Here is a 14,540-nt window from a genome sequence, read left to right as displayed (position 1 = left end):
AATTATAGCATGCTTTATGAAAATAACACATTTTCTTTATGCACTCAGGAATGTTTTTGGTTATTTGAATAACGTTTCTATAGACATTTGCATATAAGACTGAGTGGACAAATGCTTTCAGTTCTTTTAAGTAGATATCTAGGAGTAGAATTGCTGGGTCGTATGTTAAGTTTGTGTTTATTCTTTTAAGAAACTTCCAAATTGTTTTCTTAAGTGGTTTTGCCATTTTACATTGCCACCAGCAATGTATGAGGGCCAGATTCTTTACATTCTTGTCAATACTTGATATCATCAGTCTTTTTTATTATAACCATTCTGTTATACGTGAACTATTATTTCAGTGTGGTTTCAGTTTGTATTTCCCTAACGATTGATGATGTTGAGCATAATTTCATATGCTCTTATGAGCTGTTTGGGTATCTACTTTGGAGAAATGTGTTTTCAAATCTTTTGCCCACCTCCAAAATTTAGGATTTTTACCTTCTTACTATCAAGTCTTGAAAGTTCTTTGTATAGGCTGAACACAAGTTGTCAACCAAATAGATAACTTCCAAGTATTTCCTCTCATTCTATGGTTTGTCTTGTTTTCTTAAATGATCTCTTTGAAGAAGAAAAGTTTGCAATTTAATTAAGTCCAATTTATCATTTTTACCTTTATAGATTGTACTTTTGGTGCCAAATCCTAAGAAATCATTGTCTAACCCAAGGCAATGAAGATTCTTATTCTCTGCTCTCATCTAGAAATCCGTTTTTTAAGTTGTTTTGTATATGATGTGAGATACGGAGTGAAGTTCTTTTTTTTTTTTTTTTTCCTCTTCATATGGTTATCCAATTTTTACTGCACTTTTAATCCAATTTTTAGCATCAGCTATCAGTTTCTTTTAAAAAAAATATGCTGGAATTGAGTATTGTGATCCATGAAGATGAAATATTTCTCCATTTAACAGACAGCCTTTAATTTCTATGCAGTTTTCTACTTGTTAGTGAAGAAGTCTTGTTAAAATTGATTTTTTAAAGTTTATATTTAAATTCCAGTTAGTTAACAGTGTAATATTAGTTTTAGGTGTACAATATAGTGAATCAGTACTTCCATAAAACACTCGATGCTCATCACAGCAAGTGTGCTCTTAATCCCCATCACATTTTTTAGTCATCCTCCCACCCACCTTCCCTCTGGTAACCATCAGTTTGTTCTCTATAAGTTGAGAGTCTATTTCTTAGTTTGCCCTCCTATCTTTTTTCCTTTTGCTCATTTGTTTTGTTTCTTAAAGTCCATATATGAGTGAAATCATTTGGTATTGTCTTTCTTTGACTGACTTATTTTGCTTAGCATAATACTCTAGCTCCATCCGTATGTTGCAAATAGCAAGATTTCATTCTTTTTTATGGCTGAGTAATATTCCATTGTGTGTGTGTGTGTGTGTGTGTGTGTGTGTGTGTGTGTGTGATTTTTAAGTATTTTATTTTTGTTAATACTCTTGTGAATGGAGTGATTTCTTTCACATTTGGATTGTTGTTCCTAGTGAATTAAAATCTAACTGATTTTTGTATATTAATCTTACATCCTATGATGTTAATAAACTTATTTATTAATTCTAGTAGTTTCTTTGTAGATTTTTAGAATTTTCTACATATATAATCATGTCATAAAAAAGCAAATAAAGACAGCTTTCTTTCTTATCAATCTGTATACCTTTTTCTTACCTCATTGCACTGGCAAGAATCTCTAACATAAAATGGCATAGAAGTGGTGAGTGTAGACATTCCTGCCTTATTCCCAGTCTTAGGGGGCAAACATTCCGTCTTTCACCATTATATATGATGTAAGCTACGGAGTCCCCTACACACTTGCCCTTTATCAACTGGAGGAAATTCTCTACGAGTCCTAATTTGTTGAAAGCTTTGATCACAGGTGTTGAATTTTTGGAATACTTCTTCCTGTATATTCAGACAATTATGTAGTTTTGTCTTTTATTTTATTAATACAGGGTATTCCATTAATTGATTTTCAATGTTGAACCAACCTTGCATTCCTGGGATAAATCCTACGTGGTCGTGGTATATAATCCTTTTTCTATACTGCTGGGTTAGGTTTGTTAATATTTTGATAAAGATATTTGCATTGTGATGGATATTGGTCTGTAATTTTCTTTTGATCTTTGTCTAGCTTTGGTATCAGACATTATGGAATAAGTTGGGAAGTGTCACATTCTCCTCTTTATTTTGAAAAAGTTTATATGGAATTGATATTATATCTTTGGATGTTTCATAGAATTCCCCAGTGAAGCCATATGGACCTGAGCTTTTCTTTATGAGAAAAATTTTAATTATTAATTCAACATTTTAATTTGTTCACGGGTATCTTCAGATTTTCTATTTCTTCTTGAGCTAGTTCCAGCACCTGTGTCTTTCTGTGAATTTGTCCATCTCACCTAAGTTATATAATCAAGATAAAGTTGTTTATAGTATTCCTTTATAATTTTTTAAATTCATCTAGTGTCAGGGGTGATGTTATCTTTTCATTTTTGATTTGGGTAATTAGTATCTTCTCTATTTTGTCTTATTTTGTTTTGTCATGTTTTGTTTTAATTTTTCATCAGTCTAGCTTTATCAGTAAGACTTTTGGACTTACTCATTTTCTCTGTTGTTTTCTATCTTCTATTTCACTGAAGTCTGTTCTGATCTGCTGTTTGGTTTTGGTTTAATTTGATCTTTTCTCTTGAGTTTCTTAAGGTGGAAGCTTAAATTATTGTTTGAGACCTTCCATTTTTTCTAATATAGGTGTTTAAATCTACAAATTTCCTTCTAAGCTCTGCTTTGTCTACATTTCATAAATGTTGATTTTTTGTAGGTTCTTTTACATTCAGTTCAAAATATTTTCTTATTGCCCTTTGGATTTCTTTGTGATTTAAATCCAAATATTTCAGGATTTCCAAATTTTCTGTTACTAATTTCTTTTTTTGTTTGTGTTTTTTTTTTGAGAAAGAGAGACAGAGAGAGACAGAGTGTGATGGGGGAGGGGCAGAGAGAGAGGGAGACACAGAATCTGAAGCAGGCTCCAGGCTCTGAGCTGTAAGCACAGAGCCCAACGCCAGCCTTGAACTCACAAACCCCGAGATCATGACCTGAGCTGAAGTCCAACATTCAACCAACAGCCACCCAGGCGCCCTCCATCTGTTGCTGATTCCTAATTTAATTCTGTTGTGATCAAAGAACATATTTTGAATGATTTTTCAGTCCTTTCAAATTTGAAATTTGTTATAGTATTTAGCCTATGCTTAATGTGGAAATTTCCATGTGTGCTTGAAAATACTATGTATTTTGATGATGTTAGGTGCTGTGTTTTATAAATGTCAAAATTTAATGGTATTATTCAAAGTTTTCTCCTTCTTTGCTGATTTTCTGTCTAGTTTTCCCATGAATTATTGAGAGGGGAATATTGACATCTTCAAATACAATTGTTGAATAATGACGCCCTCCTTTCGATTCTCTCATTTTTGTTTTAGTATTTGGAGGCTGTTTTTTTTTCAGTGCATATGCATTTCTAATTCTTAACTCTCTCAGATGTATTGGCCTTTTTATCATTATGAAATGTCTCTTTTTGTCTGAAGTACTGTTTTTTTTTTTTTTTTTTCTCTTGAAGTCTATTTTGTCTGATACTGATTTAGGTACTCCAGCTGTCTTGTGGTTACTATTTTCATGGTATATCTTTTTCTTTTCCTTTTCCTTTCAACCTACTTGTATCCTTAAATCTGAAGTGTGGCTCTTGTAGACAGGATATAGTTGGTCCCTGCTTTTTTCTTTTTTTAATCCTGCCTTTTTTTTTTTTATCCAGTCTGATAATTTCTGCCTTTGATCCATCTTTGTTCCATTCACATTCAGTGTAATTATTGATATGGTTGGATTTACATCTTCTACTGTGCTGTTTGTTTTCAGTATGTCTTACAGTTTTTGTTGTTATTGTTTCCTTTTCATTTCTTTAGTGTTAAACAAATATTTATTAGGTGTCATTTTAATTTTTCTTTGTTTTTTAACTAAATTTTTAAAAGATATTTTCATACTGTTTGATTTAGGGGTTATAATGTACATTTTATCTTATCGCATTCTACTTCAGGATAAATCTAGTAAATCTATTTAAATCTAGTAAATCTATTTTGATCCAAGATAGCTCCATATCTTCTCCAACTCTGTGTTATTATTTTCACACATATTACATGTGTATTTTTGTAAAACTCAGCAATGCAATTTCATACAGCTGAAGTCCTTTAAAGAAATTAAGAGAACAGAAAAGTATGTATTTATAAAATCTTTTACTTCTATTTTTACCATTTCCAGCATTTTTCATTTCTTCCTGTCAATTGAGTATTGCCTAGTGTCATTTCCTTTCATCCTGAATGACATCCTTAAGTATTTCTGCTTGCAACAAACATTCTCAGTTGTTTATTTGGGAATGTCTTTATTTCACCTTTGTTTTTGAGGGATAATATTTTGGATAGAGAATTTTTGTGAACGGGTTTGTTTCTTTTTTCTCTTGGCACTCTGAAGATATCATTCCACTGCCTTCTAACCTCTCTTATTTCTGTTAGAAAGTCATTGATCATATTGCTTTTTCCTTGTGCATGATTAGCCATTTTTCTCTTGCTGCTTTTAAGATTTTGTCTTTGTCTTTCAAAAACTTGACTATGATGTGTCTAGGTATGAATCTCTTTGGTTTATTCTAGTTGATATTATTTGAACTCCTGGATCTGTTGGGTAATGTTTTCCACATTGGACTTTCAACCATTATTCTTGAAATATTTTTTCTTTGCCCTTTGTCTTTCTGCACTCTTTTTAGGATTCCTATTACATGTATGTTGGTACCCTTGATATCCCGCAAATATGTGAGGATCTGTTCATTTTTCTCCAGTCTTTTGTTCTTTGTATTCTTCGGTCTGGATATTTCTGTTCATCTGTCTTCAAGTTCACTAATTAAGTCTTTGCCCTCCTCAGATCTTCTGTTGGGCCTACGTAGTGAGTTTGTAAATTTTGGTTATTGTACTTTCAAAGTCTATGATTTTTATGTTGTAAATAGTTTCTCTTTCTGTATTGAAACTCTCCTTCTTATATCATTGTCATTATAATTTCCTTTAATTCTTTAAACGTAATTTTCTTTTATTCTTTGATGTATTTATCATAGCTGTTTTGTCTGCCAAATCCTATATTTTGACCTATTCAGAGACATTTTCTATTGACTACCTTTTCTCTTCATTATTGTCACATATTTTTGTCAAAAAACACTGATTGTTTTAAAATACTATTTTTGTGGCACTTCTGGATTCTGATTCTCTTTTCTTCCTGGTTGTATGTATATATGTATGTATGTATTTATTTTTAATAACTTTTTTGGCCTTAATATATGGACTGTCCCCCATGGTGTCTGGCTGCTAATTTCTCTGCTAGGAATTACCCTGTGTCTTTGTAACTTAGTTGTTATTCAGTGATTGATCAGAGGTTGTCCTCAAACGCTGTGAGCAAGTCTGCATTTGTGGGTTGAGGAGCACATTCAGTGTTTTCACTTGAAGCGGTTTTCAAGTCTGTACCAGCTTTAAATTTCTGTAGGGTCCTCTGGGGTCTCCCCTACAGGAATAGCTTCCCAGTTAGCTAGGGATATGTTTACGTCCTCTCTGACTCTCTCATTTCCATTTTCTGTGTTAAATTTCTTGCTAGACTACCAGTCTGCTGCTCACCCCTACCAAGGCCACAACTTGAGACTAGCAAAGCTGGACACTTGCCCTGTTCATTTCCTACAGTTTGCTTTTTTTATTGACAACATCACTTGTGTGGGATTTTTTGGCCTGCTCTGTATACCACGTCAGCCCCTCTGGCAGCAAAGCTGCTAGTTGTCAAGGCCAGCCCCACCTGATGGAAGTACTGCACTGACTGAGCTGTTGGGGGAACAGGAGTAGCACTGAGCAAGACCACCTTAGACTCCCACCGTTCTTATACAGAGTTCAGCAGTTTTTCGTGAATAAATGCTTCTCAATTTACTGTTTGTGATTGCTAGGTTCCCAGAGCCATGAAGTCATCGTTTTTGGCAATTTTGTCCAGCTTCTTAGTTGTTTCGTAGGAGATTTTCTGGCTTATTCATGGTCCCATCACCAGAAGTCCTAGCTCACCTGGGAGCTTTTCAAATGGCAAGTTCACTTGCTGAAGTTCCACTTAATGAGGTACCATTCTATAGATCCTTTGTACCATTTTGGTACAAAATTTAGGTCTCTGGGAATCAGAACAGTCTGTTCATCATGCCATCCAGTCTGCCCACCTTGCTATACAATCTGTCGTCTTAATCCTTTTTGATGTAAGGAATCTCACACTTCAACAATGATCACCAGTAACTTTTTGTATGTTATTCCCTTTTGAAAACCACGTTACTGGCATCTGACGCTGTTTGTAATGCCGAATCGAATAGAAGTTTGTAAATGCATTTTATGATTCTGCTTTATAAATGAAATCTATAGTGTTGTGTTTTGTCTCTTCTGTAATACAGAATGTTTAAATGGTTAACATTTGTGCTGCAGTATAGCTTTCTGGCTCATGAAAAATGAAAGCTATCAGCGATCTGGGCAATAAGATTCATCGCCAATAGTCACTAGCAACAGCACACAGCATTTTAATATCAGTGAGGTCCACAGCTAGCAGTAAGAGCTGGTGTAATTGAAAGACGTTTAGGTGCAATCATTCTGCTGTTTGTTCCTTGCCAGGTTCAACATGGGATTGTGTGAGTATTTGAAGAAAACAGCAATTTTTTTTAGATCTTTGAAAGATGTAAAAAGGGTAGATAACTGCTTAAATTTAAGAAACGTGGTAATTTTTAAATCATGTGGCTCTAAAATAAAAAGATATTTTATTTGTCTTGCTTGATTAAAGCTTTAGAAAAGCTACTCCTTGGTTACAAGTGAACCGATAATTCTGGTCTAATGTTGCCGTGGTAACAACTCATGCTGATATAATTGAGAACATCTTATACATCCTGGTTTGAACATTTTCTCCCTGCCATTTTGAGTTGTTCTAGTGGTATATGAAGGAGGCTAGAATAACCAGCTTGAAAGAAATTAAATCTAGTTATACACATCTTTGGCATTAATCTGATGTTTACTAGTGATATCTCATGCTGGGCAGTTATGCTTTGCTTCTAGGGGCTTTTCTTTTTTAAACAAAAGAAAGCTATTTTCATTTTCTGTGTGCTGCATGTTCCAGTGTATGTGTTTACACCATCGGTTCTTCCACCTCTAGAGATTAGCATAACTCCCTTTGCTGTTGGATTGTTGTTTTGAGCAATATGTTTTGGAAAGGTTGGTTTTCATCATGAGTGGTAAGTATGCTCTCGGAGCCACTGCAGCTATATTTTTTTAGAAATATTTAACTATACGAGGGAAAAATATTTTCTAAAGGGGCAATTGTAAAGCCAGAGCTACAGTGAATTACATTTTCTATTGATGCTTTTGCATTTTGGCATTATAGTAATTTGTTTTTAAAATCCATTGAGAACTGTGAACAAGTAAAACCACTATTAATAGTCGATACCAATAATCATTTTCTAATTTTCTTTATGGTTTGATTTATTGTATTCATTAAATACTGTTGTTACTAATTGTGTTATAAATTAGTGAGTAAAAGACCCACCGTGATAAGGGAGGAATTTCTTTTTATTATCTGATCCTGAAGATAATTGAACTTTCCATTTATTGGCTTTGTCATTCTAATGTTAAGTCTTGTTAGCTTCTTTTTTATTACATTAAAAAAAACCCTAGTCTTGAATAAGATGCTGCCAGAATTTTGTTGGTTTACTGGTTGCTTTTAACTACAGTTCTTTGAGAAATAGAGATTTAATGATGAAATAAATATGTGCATTTTGGTTTTAGAGGCTTTATTAAAATTTTTCAGAGATACTTTTTTGGGGGAAATAATTTGTTAGAATAAGTACTTTCATGATCATTAGTTTCCTTTTATGTTTTTATAATGTGACTTATTTTTTTGAAACATTTCCAAAAATGCTTTTTGAGAAAATATCTTACAGTATATACTGCAGTTTATCATAGGGTGAGAGCTGTTCACTTTAAGCCAAACCTGCAGCTAAAAATAGATATCCTGTTGTTAGAGTGAGAAATATTTGCTTACAGCATAATCATTAGCATCTTTTTGCTTAACTAAAGAGGATATTTATAAGTTAACCCTTGAATTGAAGACATTTTTAGGAAAACTGTTATATTATTTTTCTTATAACGTAACAGTCTATAATTTACACTTAAAAGATTTGGAATTGGAATCCAGAACCTGAGAGAGTTGGATTTTTGCTATATAAGGATAGAATTCAAAACAGATGTACCTTTTCTTCCATAAATGAAGATCACCTCATTACTGCCAGTAAATATTCTTTTCTCCTGTTTCCATATAACATAAGCCTCTTCCACACTGTTAAGTATTTGTTTGTGAAATGATGTTAGACATTAATGGACGTTTTTATATGCAAGACATTAAGAATTGTTATTGTTATTTTCCTGTTATTTTCCTGTTAGTAGACAGATCCTTCTGAATTAGTGTTTTAAATTTGGGCTAATATTTACAAAATTAACATGTTAACATTTCTTAGGATTTCTATGGGTATCAAAATTGAATATGCCTGGTTTTCATACTTTAAATATTAGATTTCTTTGACTCTGGCCAATGCGTGTTTTCTCTTTGAAAGTTCGGTATAAAACAGAATTTTTAGGTAGCCACTGTGGTGTTCTAGAGGTTTTACAGTTGGATGTATTGGTTGTAGCTGAAGAAGATTGTTGCTGCTTCTCTATTGCTTTATTTCTCTTCGAAGAATCTATGGATTATTCAGGTAGTATTTGATACACTTGGCCATATTGGCTTGTCTAACACAGGAATCATAGTAATCACAATTAGACATTCTGACTTTTCAGTATTGTCCAATTTCAACTAATTTTACTCCTGTCATAAGTGGTTACAAGCCTTAGCCATCAAAAGGTGGAAAATTACAAATGAAGTGTGATTTTATTTGTAAAAATAAGCAAATGTTAGACTTTTTCATCTGAGTTTATAGCCATACATGTGGTATTTATGTGCACGTGGTATTTTTCTAGTTAAAAAGCTACTCTTTTTCTCCTTCCTGCCTATTAAGTGTTAGGTTTCTCAGAGAATCTATCTTTGGACCTCTCTTAATGCTATATTCTCTCTGAATGATCTCATCCATGCCCACATCTTCAGATGTTACCTGAACATTCAGTTCAAAAGTGAATTTTCTTTCTATCCCAAATCTATTCCTTTTTCATTGATCCTGATTTCTGTTAATAATCCCAGACCCACACAGGAATTTAAAACAGAAACCTTGGGGCGCCTGGGTGGCGCAGTCGGTTAAGCGTCCGACTTCAGCCAGGTCACGATCTCGCGGTCTGTGAGTTCGAGCCCCGCGTCAGGCTCTGGGCTGATGGCTCGGAGCCTGGAGCCTGTTTCCGATTCTGTGTCTCCCTCTCTCTCTGCCCCTCCCCTGTTCATGCTCTGTCTCTCTCTGTCCCAAAAATAAATTAAAAAAGTTGAAAAAAAAAATTTAAAAAAAATAAAAATAAAAAAAATAAAACAGAAACCTTGTAGTCATTCCTAACTTGTTTTTAACCCACCCCAGGCATGCACTCAGCCATTAACTTCTATTGATTCTACATCAGAAATGTCTTGGAAATCACTCAATTTTCTCTAGTCTCACTAACACTGGGAATGCCTAAGATTAGGTATTCTGTATATTCTCAGCCCTATTGCAGTAACTGCTTCACTCGTTTCTCAGCTTCCAGTTTTGTATCCCTCCAGACCACTTAATGTGCTGCCATTTTTTAAATGCCAGTATGCCCATTTCATAACCCAACATGAAAACTTTCAGTTATTCCTTATTGTATCTAATATCAAGGTTAAACTCCTTAAAGTAAGGCATGTAAGATCAGTTACCTACCATTCTGGCTTTATCTGCATCTCTTTCATAAAGTTCTGATCTAGCTATACTACATATTATTCCCTGCTACCTTTTCATATGTATGCATTTTATCATAAAAATTATGAAAACCAGCTATGCTTTTCAAATGCCTTCATCATTGACTCTGTAGAGTTAGGTGATTCCCCTATACTCCCAAAACAATTTTTGTATTATACTGAAGTTATATCCTGGCATGTCAGTTTCCAGTCTCCAAACTTTGAACTCCTTCAGTAGAGGGTAGTGGTGCTGAGTTCATCTATGTGTTTCCCATAGTTTACCCCTATGCACCAAACATAGTAATGAATTCATAGATTCTTGTAGAATAAACGAATGACTAAAAACTACCCATATTTGAGTACTTTTCTTACGTTATCAATGAAAAATACCAGTCATGTATTTTAATTTTTGGTTCATATGCTTATCAGAATATAACTAGCACCCTTATTCCAAAATTCCAGATGAGAACTCTTATTGGCCTAGCTCCAGTGGAGAGCAAATCTCTGAAGAAGCTTACCCTACTATGAATGACAGGAAAGTTACAGAATTGATCACAAACATTTACTTAACTCCCCTTTCTAGGTCTATATTTTCTAGATTAAAAATATAAGGACACAAAACTGGAAAATCAGTGTATCAGTTTTGATTTTAAGAAAGTGTACTTGCCCAGAAATGTGCACTATCAGATTAAAGATCAGACACCAAAGTCTAAGTGACAGTTTTACTTTGAGGAGCTTGCCTTCATGGAAAATAAGTAGATAGTAGTTTCACTCTCACTAACTTGGAGGGATGGATGAAGCTTACAAGAAAGAGACTTGTGGAGATGAGTAGAAGATCCAACACTTGTGATTACTTTCGTTTTAAAACTGTCTGGACATCCAAGAATTTGTTAGACTATTCCAAGTTGAAAACGTGGCTATTCTACTTCCAGATATAACAGGGCTCTTCCCCGACTTGGTAGGTATCACCACCAGCCAGATACCCTGTAGTCCTAGCTCCACTCCCATTTCTGAAAGTCCCTGTATTATTTAACTGATAATATGAATATGTACCAATTAAAATATCTGAGAAGTTGATTCTAACACTCTCAAAATAGGAGGTGAGAAAAACTACCTTATTTGGGTGTATTTGTAAAGTTTTTAAAAAAAAATTTTTTTTAACGTTTATTTATTTTTGAGACAGAGAGAAACAGAGCATGAACAGGGGAGGGGCTGAGAGAGAGGGAGACACAGAATCTGAAACAGGCTCCAGGCTCTGAGCTGTCAGCCCAGAGCCCAACGCGGGGCTTGAACTCACGGACCGTGAGATCATGACCTGAGCCGAAGTCGGAAGCTTAACCGACCGAGCCACCCAGGTGCCCCAAAGTTTTAAAAGGTTTCTCATTGTTTAAAAATGGATAAACAAGAAAAGCAACAATATGGAGCCTATGAAAGATTATGCATCACTTAAGGATAAATCACAGACTTCAGGAGGAAAAGAGTGAACTTATATTTTGAAAATATTTGTGGGAAGGGTTTAAAAATAAGAAACTATAGGTAGTCTGTGTTCAATTCTTAAAAATTCCAAGTGAACATGAATCTGTGTTTACTTGAATGATAAAAGAAAGAGAGAGAGACTAGGATGAAAAGAACTGGCTGAGAGGCAGGAACAGAAAAGGAATACTAATGATATGATAAGGGATGGTTATAAGAAGATGAACCTGGTATTTGCAGAACATAAAGCTGCCTTAGAAGCATTAAAAAGCAAAATAATCACTGCAGGAAAGTAAATTAATGATATGAAGAACTAGCTTGATAAATCCTACTAGAATGTCAGGGGAACAGACAAGATAAAAGTTATGAAATAAAAAGTATGTCAGATAAAAGTAGGAAACTCTACATTGAACGAATAGCATTCCTTCAGAACAGATGATGACTAATAAAACAGGAGCAATAATAAAAAATATGATTGAGGAAAACTCCTTAGTTGGAAAAAAACTCTGAATCTGTAGACTCAAAGAGCTCATTGTATTTTGACAAAGATTAACACAAACACCAACACCTAAATATATCCCTTTTTTTAAAAAAGCTTATTTCCTTATTTTAAGAGAGAGAGAGCACAAGAGGGAGAGGGGGCGCAGAGAAAGAGAGGAAACAGAGAATCCCAAGCAGGCTCCACGCTGCCAGCACAGAGCCCAATGTGAAGCTTGAATTCACAAACCGTGAGATCATAACCTGAGCTGAAACCAAGAGTCTGACGCTCAACCGACTGAGCCACCCAGGTGCCCCAATACCTGAATACATCCTGATAGGAGTTTTGAATTTCTAAGGTAAAAAGCTCTACAAACATCTAGCTATCTTTGCATCTTACAACTTAACACAAAACTTGTCTTATAAAGAAAAAAAATCCAAACAGATCAGATCATTTGAAAAGCTTTCTAGAGCAAAGATTAATGAAGACACAAGAGTATCTAGAAATGCTGAATAAAATGTATCAAGCATCCCTTGAAATGAATATCTGAATTTACAAGAATATAATAGAAACCCTCAGTGTACAGAAAGTGAAGTGGTAAATGAAAATCTTAGGTGTAAGGGGAAGCATACTTTGACTACCCTGAGGAGATTTTCATTCCTTGGCTAGCCAAAGGGCTTTCATTTTAAATGGCCTCACCGAGACAGAAGACAATTTATTAGATCCATGCATCTTAGGATTTCTTAGACCCCTATGTAAAGCCAGGATCCTCAAAGGATTGTAACCTCAGTGAAAGCATAGTTGAGAAAATAAAACCTCTCCACTGACACAGGGCAAAAATAAGGAAGCTTGTATTTCTTGGCCTAGATTCCTGGGGACTTGGGAGGAATGTGTGTATGTGTGTGGGATGCCTCTCCTGAGAGTTTGTAATCAACTGCTTCTCCAGTAAATTTCACATTTTAATCTGTATTAATTATGTGGTTTAAGAATCACCAATAAAATAAAATAAAATTATTGTGGCAGTCCCAGGCTAGTAACATCCACGGGATGCCAGGCAGAAGCTAATACAAAACATATTCCCAAGTCAAACCCTGCAGGTTTATCATAGATAAAGCCCAACTGAACTTTAAATTCACAATCCAGGGATGCCTGGGTGGCTCAGTCGGTTAAGTGTCCGACTTCGGCTTAGGTCATGATCTCAAGGCTCATGAGTTCAAGCCCCTCATCGGGCTCTGTGCTGACAGCTCAGAGCCTGGAGCCTGCTTTGGATTCTGTCTCCGTCTCTTTCTGTCCCTCTCCAGCTCATGCTCTCTCTCTCTCTCTCTCTTTCTTTCAAAAATAAATGAACGTTAAAAAAATTAAACATAAATTCACAATCCAAAATCAAAATAGATACACACACATCTACTATAAACAATATTCAGCAAATACAACAGGATTAGACCTTTCCAAGAATGTCAAGAGGTAGAATTGTCACAGACTACCATTTAAAATTAATAATCACACAAAAACATATATAAGAGAAAAAAGACCAGGCATCTCTAACAGAACCTCAAAACATATAAAACAAAATTGACCATTTAGAAGGAGAAATTGTAAATATGTAAGATTTATGGATATTTATAAAGAGTGTTATGCTAGTATAACTCATATAATCACCTAGTAACGGGGGAATACACAGAAATGTATAGAACACTCAACTAAACATATTCAAGATATTTTAAAGAATTGACATATAGGCCATAGTCTCTGCCCACAAAGCAATTAAGTTTAATCAGTAAAAAAGACTAATTGAACAGATTAACAAACACACAAATATTATATTTAGGGATTACAAAAAGTCAAATAACTCACAGGTCAAGAATAAACTCATGAAGTTAAAATTCAGCTATCAATGAGAATTTGTGGGGTACAGCTAAAGTGGATTTAGAGACAAATTTTTAAATGCTTATGTTAGGAAAGGAGAAGGACATTAATGATGTAAGTACTCAAGTAAATAAGTAGAGAGAGCAAGGCAAGGTTAATCAAAGGAAGAAAAAGACTAAGGAAGACATGAGCAAAAACCAGTAGAATAGAAAATAAAAATCTATCAGAACCGAAGGTTAGTTCGTGGAAAAGACTTTTGAAAGAACTGATGAGAACTGTACCTATTTAAGATTTAATCATAATTAAAATCTTTTTTCAAAACTTAACAAAATTAGGACTGGGCAGTTTTCCAGTCAAGTTCTAGGAAATATTCAAAGAATGAAAATTTCAGTCTGGTACAAAATCTTTCAAAGAACTGAAAAAGAGGAGATACTCTTAAATTTATTTATTGAGTCAAGTAGAGCTTTACAAGTAAAGTATGGGAAAAGAAAATTAATTAGAAACATTGTCTCTGAGGTTAGGAACAGGAAACGGATGCTCATTGTCTGTTTCTGTACAATATTGAACTCTTAGTCATAACCTGCACAGTAAGTAAGGCAATAAAAAAATGGATGGAACAAAATTGTCATTATTCACAGATGATAGGTCTGCTTAGAGAATTCAAGAGAATCTACCAATGTTATTTTAGAATTAATAAGAGAGTTTGCCAGATACAGTAAGA

At 34.4% G+C, this 14,540-nt stretch overlaps 1 protein-coding gene across 8 annotated transcripts in view; it reads left to right on the top strand.

The window, feature by feature from the left end:
- Positions 1 to 14,540, top strand: part of PRKACB (protein kinase cAMP-activated catalytic subunit beta) — a 131,575-nt gene that overhangs the window by 71,720 nt on the left and 45,315 nt on the right. For 2 of the 8 annotated variants that reach the window (XM_060621732.3, XM_060621730.3), the window contains exon 1: positions 7,019 to 7,351. The exons of 2 other annotated variants lie outside the window; for them this stretch is intronic. In XM_060621732.3, coding sequence (XP_060477715.1) covers positions 7,345 to 7,351 — 7 coding nt within the window. In that variant the 5' untranslated portion in view covers positions 7,019 to 7,344. Of the gene's footprint in view, positions 1 to 6,610; positions 6,758 to 7,018; positions 7,352 to 14,540 lie in introns of those variants that run through there. 4 more of the 8 variants (XM_060621729.3, XM_060621733.3, XM_078451750.1 and 1 more) reach the window with 4 other exon arrangements.

This window comes from Panthera onca, chromosome C1 (assembly GCF_046562875.1).
Source record: "Panthera onca isolate mPanOnc1 chromosome C1, mPanOnc1 haplotype 2, whole genome shotgun sequence".
NCBI classification, from domain to species: domain Eukaryota; kingdom Metazoa; phylum Chordata; class Mammalia; order Carnivora; family Felidae; genus Panthera; species Panthera onca.
Note: the sequence above shows the minus strand (reverse complement) of the source record. Positions and strands in the feature narration are given on the sequence as shown.